The sequence below is a fragment of the Cryptomeria japonica genome, chromosome 9 (assembly GCF_030272615.1).
Source record: "Cryptomeria japonica chromosome 9, Sugi_1.0, whole genome shotgun sequence".
NCBI classification, from domain to species: domain Eukaryota; kingdom Viridiplantae; phylum Streptophyta; class Pinopsida; order Cupressales; family Cupressaceae; genus Cryptomeria; species Cryptomeria japonica.
Window position 1 is genome coordinate 611,714,993 of NC_081413.1, and position 13,911 is coordinate 611,728,903.

Genomic DNA, 13,911 nt, shown 5'->3' on the forward strand with positions numbered 1-13,911 from the left:
TCATAATGTAGTTGTTTCGATAAAATATTAAAAAAAAAAGTTAAGTGGGAGATAATTTTTAATATAATATTTTCTTTTCTTTTCTTTTTGGTAGCAAAAACTTTAAAAATTTAGTGCATGGATTATTTTTTTTCTATTTGGATAATTTTTTTTAAAAATATATCTTAAATGTGTGTATTATAAACACAACTATTTTGACATGATACAACTTTTCTTCTTAATTATTCATCCAAAAGAGAAAAATAAAATTATTCCTCTATAGAATCTCTCCAATAGCACATCATATTTTTTCAAAAAAAAAAAAAAATTATTTTTTTCTTAACAAGACAATGAACCTTATATTTTGATATTGATGATCTCATTTTAGTAAAAATGAAATGAAAACACTAATTGATTTATAGTAGTTAAAAGCCTATGTTTTTGAAAGCTACACTTGTTGTTGTATGAAAAAGTAGTTTTAAATTTTAAGAAATATTATTTATATGAGTAGGCACTATAAAAAATATTATATTTTTAAATGATGATTTTTTTAATAAATTGGTTCCAAAGTGATGTCATATATTTATTTAGTAAACAATTCTTGTTGAAGTTGTGGCTTAATTTAATTTGCTTAAAATGAATCTAGAATAAAACATATACATTTGATCAAAATTAACTTTTAATTAGAAATATTTAATTTTATTTGTGCTAATAAGTTGGCATGAAGTGAGACATAATTTTGAACTTGCACCCATACATATGTAACATCACTTTGGTGTTATTCTACAAAGAAAACTAAAATGATTTAAAAACTTAATATTGCTACCATTTCTAGTCTTGTAAATACCATTTTCTGATAAATTTAGAAATATCTTTTTATATATATAAAAGGCTAGTTAAATTAAAAAATTAAAATTTTTAAATTTTTATTATATATACTAGAAAAAAGGTCACACATCTAACTATAAGGATGGTCATCTTCTCAAAAATAATTATTGATTTTAAAAAAAATATATGATGTACTGGAGGAGAGATTTCATATTTTTTTCAATAAGATAAAATAGGTTTCTAATAGGTCCCAAACCCTATTATGTAAGAGAAACAAGTAACTATATCCAAGTTGCCAAACAAAATATAGCACAACTACAACCATTTTGCCAAGAAAAAAACATATCCAAAGATCCAACCTAAACAATGTTAAACAATTTTCCATTTAGCCTCACACCCTTAGCCTTGGTGTATGATTGAGAGATATAATTAGGAAAATATTTCTTCCACCTTTGAATAATTATCCATGAAATATTTTATTTTAAGTCCTCCAACCTAAGAGAAGGGGACATTCCTCCATAGCATGCCCATCCATAGATGCTACACAAATAGATGAGCATCTAGTGAGAGATGTTGATTAACAAACAAGTATATTAGTAGTATATGTGTGTCACTATAAAATTGAAGGGAGAATATCAATTATGTAATTGACAGTTGAAAAACTAGATCATGAGCTCTAGGAAATACATAGTAGTAGGAGTTGATGGATTCATAGTAGCCTCACCAAGCCAAAAAGGGGCAACCACTGGAGTGGTGAATGTAACTTTGGGTCAATGATTGAAATCTCTAGATACATAGTAAGTGGTGAGGAAGGGTGTTCTACCACCAAGTAAAGGAGGATGACTTGGAAGTAGCATGGGAATGATTTCAATTTAAATGGATAATAGTGAAGCAACATCTACATTGAAAGGGGATTCTCTCATAATTGATAGACAGAGACCAAGGATAAGTATTCACCTATAAAATAACCTCACTAGGTAGAGCCTCTCACAAGTCAATATCCACCAAGATACATGTAAAGGAGGTGTGGCTGAAATTTGAAGAAGTAAATACACCTTCAAGAAGTGACCCAAAGCATTGCTAATGGCCTCGAATGTAGATTTGCATTAGAACTATAAGGGTAGATAAGGTAATCTCACCCAAACCACCATTATGTTGATAGAATAATTCAAGTAGATGATAAAGGGAGACAAAAAATGAGTTGAGATATTGTGAAAACCACACTTAAAATATATCACAAAAAAAGCCTTAGCATAAGGACAAATCTCTATCTTACCCTGAATGTTTTGAGTCTATTTCTTAGAAACATAGTGATGCAAATCTACTTAATAGTAGGTCATATATGTTATTAACCAAACCCTTTTTAATGAAAAAGGCTTCATTATAAATCACTTCCTACTCTAAAATCATCAAGAGAGTGACCACAATATAGGGAAGGGCAATTTTTAGGAGGGTGGAAGGCATTTGTAGAGGGCTAGTAGAAATAGCCTCCATTTATGAATCATGAGGAGAGGAGGGAAAAACCATTTAGGTTTAGAAAAGTCCACATGCATAGTAAGCATGTTGCAACCACCATCTAGAGTAGGCATCCTATCAAATCCAAATATCAACCCTTGTAAATCATCCACTTGTGCCTTCCTAGTGAGCACATCAAAAAAGCCAAAGAGCCTATGAGGGTTTCATAAGAACCTAATGGGGTACACAACTTGTAGATAGTAGAAATAGGAAATAAAAGAGAACCTCCAAACAACAACCATCCAATTGCACAATCTCACTAATAGTTTACATTCCCAAATTAATTACCAAATTGCATAGGGTAGGGGTTTCAAAATTGAGTAGGAAACCACCATTCAAAATTTTAAAATAGAGTGGGAGTTTGAAAGAAACAATCATTTCATTTAAATTGAGAGAGAAATTTCATGTTGAGATGATGTAATTATTTTAGATCTTGGATAAATAGGTTTTCCAAATTGCGAAGGCCCCTAAAAATATAGTCATGTTTTAATGCATAGGAATTTAAAGATGTATATACACATTTATGTATGTATGTATGCATACATCTGTATATTTATATGCATATATAAGTAATGTACATTTGCACATATATGCCTAAACACACACACACACACATATTTCATACACTAAAAGTTAAAGTTAAATTGATAAAAGACAAAACAATACTATAAAACATGGAGACCTTGTTAACCCCATTTAAAACATTTTATCAATACTTAAAATTATGAGGGAGTAGTTAAGAATTAATTAGTTTGCATCATCTCAAAATTCAAAATACATGTCACTTTCAAGAGTTTCAAGTAAAAAGGTTAGATTGGAGTTAGAGATTTCTTTTATAAAAAATTGACAAAACTTGAACTTTCCCCAATTGAACTTCCTTCTCTTCTCTGGAATGTGCCTATAGGCAATGGTCTCAAAGATTCTAAAATACCTAACTAATACTTTTCTACCTAATCATTCTTCTTTTGGAAAGATGATTTTGAAGATTTAGTCAAACTTTGAATTGATAAATAAACCACTACATGAACTACTTTTCCCCATAAATTATCTCCAATATTACATGTCTTGAGCATTAAATTAAAATTTTTATTTTAAAAGTGTCATGTTCATTTTTAGGCTACTCCATTTTTCATAGAGTATATAGAGTTAAGAGTTGCCTCTTCACTCCATTTTTTTGTAAAAGTTAACAATTTTGATCAAGGTACATATTGCCCAATTATCTAATCTCAATAGTTCAAAATTTTTATGACATTCATTTACTTGTTATACAAACCTCTTGAAAATATGAAATGATTTAGAGATTTTCTTTAGAAAGTAAATAGATAAATTTTGAGTGAAGTGATTGATAAATGTCATTAAATATCAAGATTTCCGTTTGGAAACTATTTGCATTCTCAAAATAATTTATTCTATATTATCTTCTTAAAGCACAAGCTTCACGAAAACACTTATTTGTAGTAATGGGTGGAAGATCATATAATAAATTTTAATTCAACCTTGTCTTACTCAACTTGAGGTTAATATAGCCAAGTCTTTTATGCCATAATTTTTTTCTAAAAGCAATTCTTCAATCCAAATCTCCAAAGGGTTTGGTCCTCAAGTAAAATATTCATCATTTCATATATCTACCATATACCAATTTTTTCTTGCTATCAAGTATATTTAAATAAGTTCTACATGTTAAAGATGACCTTCGTATTTTTGGTAATGAATTGGATGATTAAGAAGATTTTCTTAGTCTTAGAAGAAGTAGAACAACATCAATACCTATTTGACCTTGAATTGAAACATGGAGAGGAGATCTACCAATTCCTTCAACATGTAGTTGTGAATCATCTCCTAAAGAAACAATGTCTTTAGGTTGCTTTTTAACACTTCTCAAATTGTTGATTTCACCAATCATGTGGTGAGTAGCACTTAAATAAATGATCTAAACATCATCATTATTAACATATTTAGAAGCATCTTTCTACACCATTAACTCTAGAGTATACTTAGGGTTCTGAGTAGTCGGCTTGTGGGACATCAACTCCTAATTAAGTCATATTATCATTAGTATATTACTATTTAGTTATTTAGGTCAGTCGAGGGCTTATATAGTCATCTCTCAGTCATCTTGGGTGATATCCTAGGCATAAGTAGGGTGTATATAGGAGGTGGTGAGTCTTATTTCATCAGCATATAGTAAATTATGCTCTCATCAAAGATATTTGGAGGTTTGATCCCTCAAAGTGGCTTGTTATTTTAAGACATTATAAAGAATTTATATCATATTTCATATTATCTTCCTCATTTGTGTAATTTATTTCATTACACGTCCACTAATTTATTCTTTTACTTTCATCGTCATCTTTAATGCTAGAATCAACAATATACACATCATTATTTACTTTTTTTTATGTATTTCTTCTTCTATTGTTGATGCTGGATGACCAAAATAACTATAAAAAATCCTGTTTATCTACTCATCATTGTCCACAACAAGATTCTCTTACCATTAAGGTTTCATGCCATCAACCTTAGAGGCAATTTTTTTTGTTGATTTAGATTCACTATCTCTATTAAATATTTCTTCATGGTACAATAGTAGGCCCTCCAAAACATTGAATTTTAAGAAAATGTCGATCTTTGACTTAATGTGTGTGTAGTCTTAATATTATTAAACAACTTTGGCAAACTATTAAGAGGTTTGGAGATAAGATCTTTCTCAATGATATCTCACCCACATAAGTGAGGATTCAAAATATGTATTTGATCTTTGAGAAATGCTCTATCATTTATCTATCCATTTTTAGATTGTATAATTGAGTTTGCAGTATGTGTGCTATTTCTTGTGTTCAACGATTATGTTCTAAGATTATTTTGATATGGTTACATTCTACACATATTTTTATCAACGTGTTAATAATAGACAATTTTATCAATTTTATTGTATGACATGATTTCTTGTCAAATTCTCCATTTATCAGGAAATGTCGATCTTTGACTCAATGTGAATGTAGTTTTAATATTCTCAAACAACTTTGGCAAACTACTTAGGGGTTTGGAGACGAGATCTTTCCCAATGATAGTCTCACGCACATTAGTGAGGATTCAAAATATATATTTGATCTTTGAGAAATGCTTTAAATTATTGATCTATTCATTCTTAGATTGTATAATTCAGTTTGGAGTATGTTTGATCTTTCTTGTGTTGAACAATTATGGTGATTATGTTTTAAGATTCTTTTGGCATGGTTACATTCTACACATATTTTTATTGAAACTTACTAATAATAGACAATTCTATCAAGGTTAGTGTGTGACATGGTCTCTTGTCAAATTCTTCTTATAAATGTGCATTTGTGTGATGTGTTATTGCAGTTCTATCAAGAATGGAGTTGAGGTTTGACAAGAGAAAAATATTTTTTCATCTAATGATATTATTCTCCAAAATTGTTAGCACTAATCAAATTTATGGAGATGACACACAATATATATTCTCTGTCAATATATAAAACTTAAGAAAAATTATAATCCACCAAAATATTATTCCAAATTCTATATTGTTTATTAAGACAGAGTATTAATGATAATCTTTCCACACACTTTAGTTTGACAAAACCCTTTATTTTAACAAGTAAATACCTATTTTAATCCTTACATATATTGATATATTTACTTAAATAAAATTTATGATTTCAACAATAATAATAATAACTGATTAGTTATTAAAAACAAAGATAGAAATTGGTTACACCCTTAATAAAACTCTCTTGATCTTAATTATGGTTTTCTCATAAATGTGTGTATATTTTCAAGTACTGATTGCTAGATACATCTTTCTCATAAATGTGTGTGTATTTTCAATACTGATTATTAGATACATCTCAAACCCTTAATAGGACTCTTATATTTAACTATTGTTTTCTCATAAATGCATGTATATTTTCAGTACTGATTGTTCGATGCATCTGTGCCTTCTGCTACTTTTTCAGTTTTGGCAGCTAAATTTATATCCAGGTCTTCTGCAACCACGTGTTGTATTCTTCTTGTGTAACTTCTGGTGAGTAAGGTTGGTGATCTTTAATTTTTGCTCCAACAAACTGTCTGTTGGAGGGCTTTCCCATTTTTATTTGGTCTTCCATGTGCATTAGGAAAAACTTGAAACACCTATAATTTCTGTACCATATAACAGCTGAAAACAAACAGTACTTATGAAGAAAGAGATTGAAGTTATATCGAACCTATTCAATAAAATAAAGGCATTAAACAAGATAATCCATGATTTCATGTGGAAAGTGGACAATGGCCTGAGATAAAGGGTGAACTATTGTTCAGTAAGATATTCATTTATACTGTCCTGAGCTGAAAAAACTGACAACTCAGATCTGATTATAGTAGGTGAGTAAGCTCTACCAAAAATTCATAGATTCTCTGAACCTATGTTATGATTGACTTCATTGTCTTGAACTATTTCAAGCTCCATACAACGATTTGGTTCACATTTTGTGTCAGCTGTATCAAAGCAGTTTATTTTAGACTGTCCAATGGTTTGAACCTGCAGCCTAAGAGATTCTCATTCTACCAATCACTTTGATTATGCATAAAAGTGTTGAATAATATTCTATATCAGGAGAATTAATTATGGACTGTGGATAATTTTTTATGTTTTTTAATGGAGGAGATTTATCAGATCTATAAGATCATTTTTGTTAATTGATATGAGATCACAAGTCTTAGATTGAAACATGTTTTTACTGAGAGCCAAGAACAATAATCGTTTTTGTTATTTGATATGAGAGCACGAGTCTTAGACTGAAACATCTTTGACTAAGTGCTGAGAATAATAATTGTTCTTGTTACTTGACATGGGATCATGAGTCTTGTACTGAAACTTCTTCAATTGAGAGCCAAGATGTTTCAGTACTTGACAAATATTAGTCCAAAACCTCTTCAACTAAGAGCCAAGAACACAATAATCACTTTTGTTACTTGATACAGGAGCACAAGCCTTAGATTGAAACCTTTTCAACTGGTAGCCAAGAGTAGTAATCGCGTTTGCTATTTGATATGGAAGCATGAATATTAGATTGAAACCTCTTCAACTGAGACCCAGGAATAATGATCATTTTTGTTTCTTGATATGGAAGCACGAGCCTTAGACTAAAACCCTTCGACTGAAAGCCAAGAATGATAATTGTTTTTGTTACTTGATTTGAGAACACAAGTCTTAGGCTGTAACCTCTGTGACTGAGAACCAAGAACAATAATCATTTTTGTTACTTGGTATGGGAGTACGAAGCTTAGATTGAAACCTCTTTGACCGAGAGCCAAAAACAATAATCATTTTTGTTACTTGATATGGAAGCATAAGTCTTAGGCTGAAACCTCTTAAACTGAGAGCCAAGAACAATAATTGTTTTTGTTAGTTGATATGGAAGCACGAATCTTAAACTAAACCTCTTCGACTGAGAACCAAGAACAATAATCATTTTTGTTACTTGATATGTGAGCATGAGTTTTAGACTGAAACCTCTTCAATTGAGAAGTAAGAGTAATAATCATTTTGTTACTTGAAATGAGAGCACAAGTCTTATGCTGAAAGCCTGAAAACTCTTCGACTGAGAGACTAGAACAATATTATTTTTGTTACTTGATATGAGCTCATGAGTCTTAGACTAAAACCTCTTCGGCTCAGAACCAAGAACAATAATCGTTTTTGCTACTTGATATAGGAGTACGAATCTTATATTGAAACCTCTTCGACTAATTATTATTTTTGTTATTTGAGAATAGAGCACAAGCCTTAGACTGAAACCTCTTCAATTGAAAGCCAAGAACCATAATCTTCTATATTAAATTATAAACAAATCTTAAATAAAAGCCTGCCCAAACAAACCATAATTATATTTAAATTGCTTCTTTGTAAATTTATAACTGGATTGATTACATGGGTTTAATACATCTATATCGTTTTCAGTTTTCTTTTTCCTTCGCAAGCCCAATCGCAATTCACAGTAACTGTGATATTGCAAGTAGAAGCTGACTGTTTCATTGTATGTGATGAAATTGACGCAACCATTACTTTTCTGAGGAACCCATGACTCCATAGAGAGCACCGTGCTAGAAGAAAAATACATTTCTATTTACATTGGTATATGCTTGAGATATACAATATTATTGGCCTGTAAATTCTCTCTTTTTTATTTTAAGTACACATGTTTTCTTGTCCTTGAATTCTGTCATACAGATCAGGTACAACGGGTTATAAGAATGACAACGATGCGAGAGGACAGAAGAACCCAGTGAAATGTTCAAGAGGTTGAGTTAATTGAATTAACGTAACTCTTTCCCTTAGTGCCTGTGGTTCTGATAAACATGCGGTACTCATTGAACGTCATCTGTCTGTACTTTACAGGATTGGAACCACCTATCAAGTCCTTGGCAGGCCCAACTTTCTTGTCTCCATCTGGATTACAGAAAATCACTATTGACATACGTTCCTTGTTATTGTTCACAATACTTCTGTGCTCCACACTTTTGTAGATACCATTTGTTAATATCTGCAGAAAATAAATGAATGAATGAAATCTATAAGCACCAAGAATCTGCATGCAGTGAAATGAATTCTTGAAAAGAAATATGGTGAAATGCCCACCTCAATCTGATCACCAAGATTTATTATGAGAGCATCAGGAACAGGACGGACAGGAACCCAATAATCTCCCTTCCTAACCTGAAGACCTGAAACATCATTCTGCAGAAGAATGGTAATCCCTCCTGGGTCTGAGTGAGGGGAGAGACCAAATGTGAGGTCTGGTTGTGGGCATACTGGATAGTAATTCACCCTCGCACATATGCCCATATCTTCTTCACCTCCAAAAGCTTCTTCCAGATATTTGGGAGGAAGACCCAAATTTTGAGAGAACACAGATAGCAGAGTTCTGCACACTTGTAGAGCTCCATTGCAGTATTCTTTCATTGTAGGCCTGCAATCATATTACCATTGCTAAGGTGTGAGAATAGATTTGATTTCATGTAGACACTACTGTACCTATTGCTTACAACATATATCACAATATGACACTATTTTTTATCCTCAAGGGCAAATTGAATTGATCCTTAAGGGAAAATTGAATAGTTGTAGAGCATAGATCACAATATGACACTGTTTTTGATCCTCAAGGGCAAATCGAATTGATCCTCAAGGTCAAATTGAATAGTTGTAGAGCATAGATCACAATATGACACTGTTTTTGTTTTATGATCTTGGTTTGGGAGAGCCTCAAGCCTTGTAATATGATCCATGGAATCTAATAAATTAGAATATGTTAGACAGAGCTAGTATGGCATTTACATCAAATCTATGTCGATTCAATCAGGTCTATAGATAATCATTCTTATGCTTCAACAGTAAAACAAAGTGTATGATATCCAATCATTTGTTTAGTTTGTTCAGTTGGAAAAAACTGCAAGTTAATAATATAGTAAGATCTGATTCTTGTTTTAAAAAAAAAAGGTGTCTATTTCATGCTGATGTGCATTGAAATTTTCTTGGTTTATTGAGGATCCGCTTATGCAATAGAGATCTATTATAAAGCAAAGAAAATAAAATTGGACAGCAGATGCATATATGTTGCCTGACCCAGATCCATGTAGCCAATCTCCAATTCAATCCACAATAGATAAGCACAAGAGTAAGTAGACAGTGAAATAAACATAGAATACAAACGTCAAAGCAGCATCAAAAGAGAATATGTTGCATAATCCATTTCATTCTGCATGACTTTATAGTTAATCTTATTAAAAGAAAGCAAGTCATATACAGTAACATGATAGATAATAGTTGACATAAGATTTTCACAGTCTATTCAGTATTCAGTATTAACATTAAGATTGTTTTTAGATTCACTATGTACTTTTTTATATTTCAAATCACATTATCAAAAAAAGAGAAAAAAGACCAGAAAATGAAGAACATGACAAATAATTTACATGTACACAGCTGACATATATAATTTCTATATGACAGCTGAATTAAACAGATGGATGTTAATGGTATGTCTGCTAGATGGAATGTCTAGTCAAATTCCACTGTAACTTACCTTTGTAGGATCTTTAAACAACCCAAATAAAAAAAGAAAGAGAGAGAGAGAGATTCTGTTTTGTTCTATCATATTTTGTTACAGTAAGTCAAAGATTATTTTAAAAGCCCAGCTTCTAAGGGATTCCTTGATTTAAAAACTAATAAAGACAGTCTTAAAAGTTGTATCCTCTTCAGTTCCAGCCTGGGCGATTCACCTACAAAAACAAATGCTTTTGACCACACATGTGAATGAAAACTAGATAAGTTCTTGCAGAAATCGAGGTAAGCAACACAAAAGGTCCTGCAAAAAATCATTTTTGTAAATACGTCCTAAGAGCTAAAGAAAAGCATTCTAATCCATATATTCTATTGTTTTCTTATCCACGTTCAATCCCACATGATTAGACAGTATAAGACTCCATATCTCACTTTATCTTACATATATATTAATATTCTATCAGATGACCCATTGCCACATATACCTATATTCAAGTGGTTTAGAAGGCCACTTATGCTCCTCCCTTATAGAAGCAGGCAGGAAATGGTGATAGTAATAGTCCCCCCAATCAAGAACAACCCCTTTCTGCACACCAATCCTACTCCCATATCCAACATAGGTTTTTGGATCATTGGCATGCTTTTGCTTCTCCTCCAAAGGAAGCTGAAAAAACCTCCTTGACACATCCCTCCCAGCATTTAGAAGCTCAGAGCTCATTCCATGATTAATCATTTGGAAAAATCCCCACTTCTTGCATGCATCTGAAATCTCTTCCATTGTTTTTGCTCTCCTTTCATCCAGAAGACCAGACATGTCTATAAGAGGTATCTGTTCTTCAACTAATACATGCCCTGACGGTCTCTCCTCCACAGGCCTAACATATCTAGGAGGCAAGCATTTTATGCCACTCTCTGCAATAGATTGGACTCTCTGTATTGGCTCAGGCCATTCAAACCTTGGAGAAGGAGGAGGAGGAGGAGGACCAGAAGAAAAGAGAGAAGAATCACAGCATGCCACCTGAGCTGGAGCCATCCAAGACAAGAAACAACAAATGCACTGGGATTGCCTTTGAGCACCCCTTCACCCATCAAGCTTGTTTAAATAATTGGAGAACCTTAGCCCCACATTTTATTTTGCTAGCTTACAAATGAAAAAACAATTATAAATTATGACTTTTAGGACAAACGCTACAGACAAACATCAAAATGCTTGGATGCATTCACACCAGGAGCCACGTGCTTCTTCTCCATGTGGAAACTAGACAGCCTATGATCTTGTTGGTTTGTGCTAAATCGACGTTCAAATCCATGGGCGGGCTCTCCACACGACCTAAATCTCACGTGGGCTATAGCCTGAGGGATCCCCTCTTAGGCAATCGCTCCGACACCTCACCAAAAGCACATATCTCTTCTTATGTCATAAGGGAAGGGACCCTATTACTGCCCATTTTTCAATTGTTGTCATTAGATTTCATTAATTAAAAGTTCATTATAAAATTATCTAATGGTGTGGTAGCTGCTTATTGGTATATCCAATAGCTGACAAAAATGTTAGTAATTAATGTCAAAGCAAACGGGTAGTGGGGCAATAGGGAATGTGTTTCGAATGATATTTTGAAATGACCACTTTATGACCTTGCATGCATGTAGTGGATCCCATGACATTCACCTTTACTACCTAGAAGCCAAAACAATAGCTATATGCAATTAAGTTACATATGAAGACAATAACAAAAAAATCGTCGAAATCTAATGTTCAATTTAGGAGCTTAGGGTGCACAAAGTTAACTATAACAGCTACTGGTTCTCTTCCCCTATCTATCACAATTCTTTTTCTTTTATTTGGGTTATTCTAGTTAGCTGGAGCTTAGTCAACAACATACAATCGAACCCACAACACACATCACATTTAAATACAAAAAATGAACCCATAACCTAGTCCTCTCTTTCCATTTTGTCCTACACTTATTTTCCCTACTTTTTAAGGCTGATCTTATGAAATCCATTCCATCACTATCCACATTCTAATGATGGATCCTAAGCATAAATTGAAATATCTTTTTATTCATAATAAAAATTGTACACAATCATACGCTACATATCTTCTCCCCAAACCTTTGCTTTAACCTAATATTACAAATAAACTAAAAACCCACATCACCATTTGATTAGCTATCATTTGGAGTCATTCTACTTAACCTTTTTTTTTTATTCTTTTGTCATGCACTAAGTTTTCCGTCTTCACATAACCTCCTCTCATGCTTATTTTAAGGTTGATTTTGTAATTTAGTCAATCGCTCTCCTCTACCCTAAGTGTGATTCAAAATGTATGTTTATTCATATTTAAAACCATACACAATCAAAATGTATAACAATCATACACTATATATCTACTCTCCAAACCCTCACTTTAACCTAACATTACAAATAACTAAAATCCTACATCACCATTTGATTAGCTATCTTTTGGAGCTATTCTACCTAACCTTCATTTTTTTCTTTTGTCTTGCACTTAGTTTTTTGTCTTCACATCACCTCCTCCCTTGTTTCTTTTAAGGTTTATTTTGTAATCTGGTCAATTACTCCCCTCTTCTCTAACTGTGATTCAAAATTCCCTTTTATTTATATTAAAAATCATATACAACAAAACCTAAAACAATAGCACATTACATATCTATTCCCCAAACCCTCACTTTGACCTAACATTACGAATAATTAAAAGCCCACATCACCATTTGATTAAGTTATCTTTTGGAGCCATTTTACTTAACCACCACCTTTTTTTTATCTTTTGTCCTGCACTTCATTATTTTTCTTCACCTCACATTCCCCGTTACTTCTTTTAAGGTCAATTATGCAATCCAATCCATCACTCTCCTCTTTTTAAAGATGGATCATCAAGTGTGATATGAAACACCTTAATAAATTCATATTAAAAACCATACACAATCAAAATTTAAATCAATTGTACACTACATATGTACTCCCCAAACCCCCACTTTAACCTAACATTACAAATAATTAAAACCCACATCACTATTTGATTAGCTATCTTTTGGAGACATTCTTTTTCTCTTTTGGCTTGCACTTAGCTTTTTGTCTTCAAATCACCTCCTTCCTTGCTTCTTTTAAGGTTGAATTCTTGAATCCAATCAATCATTCTCCTCTTCCCTAAGTGTGATTCACAATATCTTTTTTCTCATATTAAAAACCATACACAGTCAAAACCTAAAACAATCATACATTACATATCTACTCCCCAAATCCTCACTTGAACCTAATATGACAAATAATTGAAAACCCACATGACCATTTGATTTAAGTTATCTTTTGGAGCCATTCTACTTAACTACCTTTTTTATCTATTGTCTTGCACTTCATTTTTTGTCTTCTCCTCCCTTACTTCTTTTAGGGCTGATTATGTGATCCAATCCATCACTCTCCTCTTCTTGAAGATGGACCATCAAGTGTGATCCAAAATATTTTATTAATATTGAAAACCATACACAATAAAAAATTAAATC

General features: G+C 32.2%; 1 protein-coding gene across 1 annotated transcript; it reads right to left on the reverse strand.

Annotated features, from left to right (window-relative positions):
* Positions 1 to 8,196: 8,196 nt before the first annotated feature.
* Positions 8,197 to 11,527, reverse strand: LOC131042850 (jasmonate-induced oxygenase 3). The gene is made up of 3 exons (XM_057976177.2): positions 10,873 to 11,527; positions 8,963 to 9,293; positions 8,197 to 8,867 (listed from the first exon to the last, which is right to left on the reverse strand). Exons 1-3 carry the CDS (start codon positions 11,418 to 11,420, stop codon positions 8,619 to 8,621), a joined length of 1,128 nt encoding a protein of 375 aa, XP_057832160.1. The 5' UTR covers positions 11,421 to 11,527; the 3' UTR covers positions 8,197 to 8,618.
* Positions 11,528 to 13,911: the final 2,384 nt, after the last annotated feature.

What these genes read in the sequence shown, in the direction of transcription:
- LOC131042850 (XM_057976177.2), bottom strand. Translation starts at nt 11,420, where the DNA reads ATGGCTCCAGCTCAGGTGGCATGCTGTGATTCTTCTCTCTTTTCTTCT. An exon ending in TCTAAACCACTTGAATATAG is followed by an intron (nt 9,294 to 10,872) that starts GTATATGTGGCA and finishes ATATGATTGCAG; the next exon opens with GCCTACAATGAAAGAATACT. An exon ending in ATCTTGGTGATCAGATTGAG is followed by an intron (nt 8,868 to 8,962) that starts GTGGGCATTTCA and finishes TATTTTCTGCAG; the next exon opens with ATATTAACAAATGGTATCTA.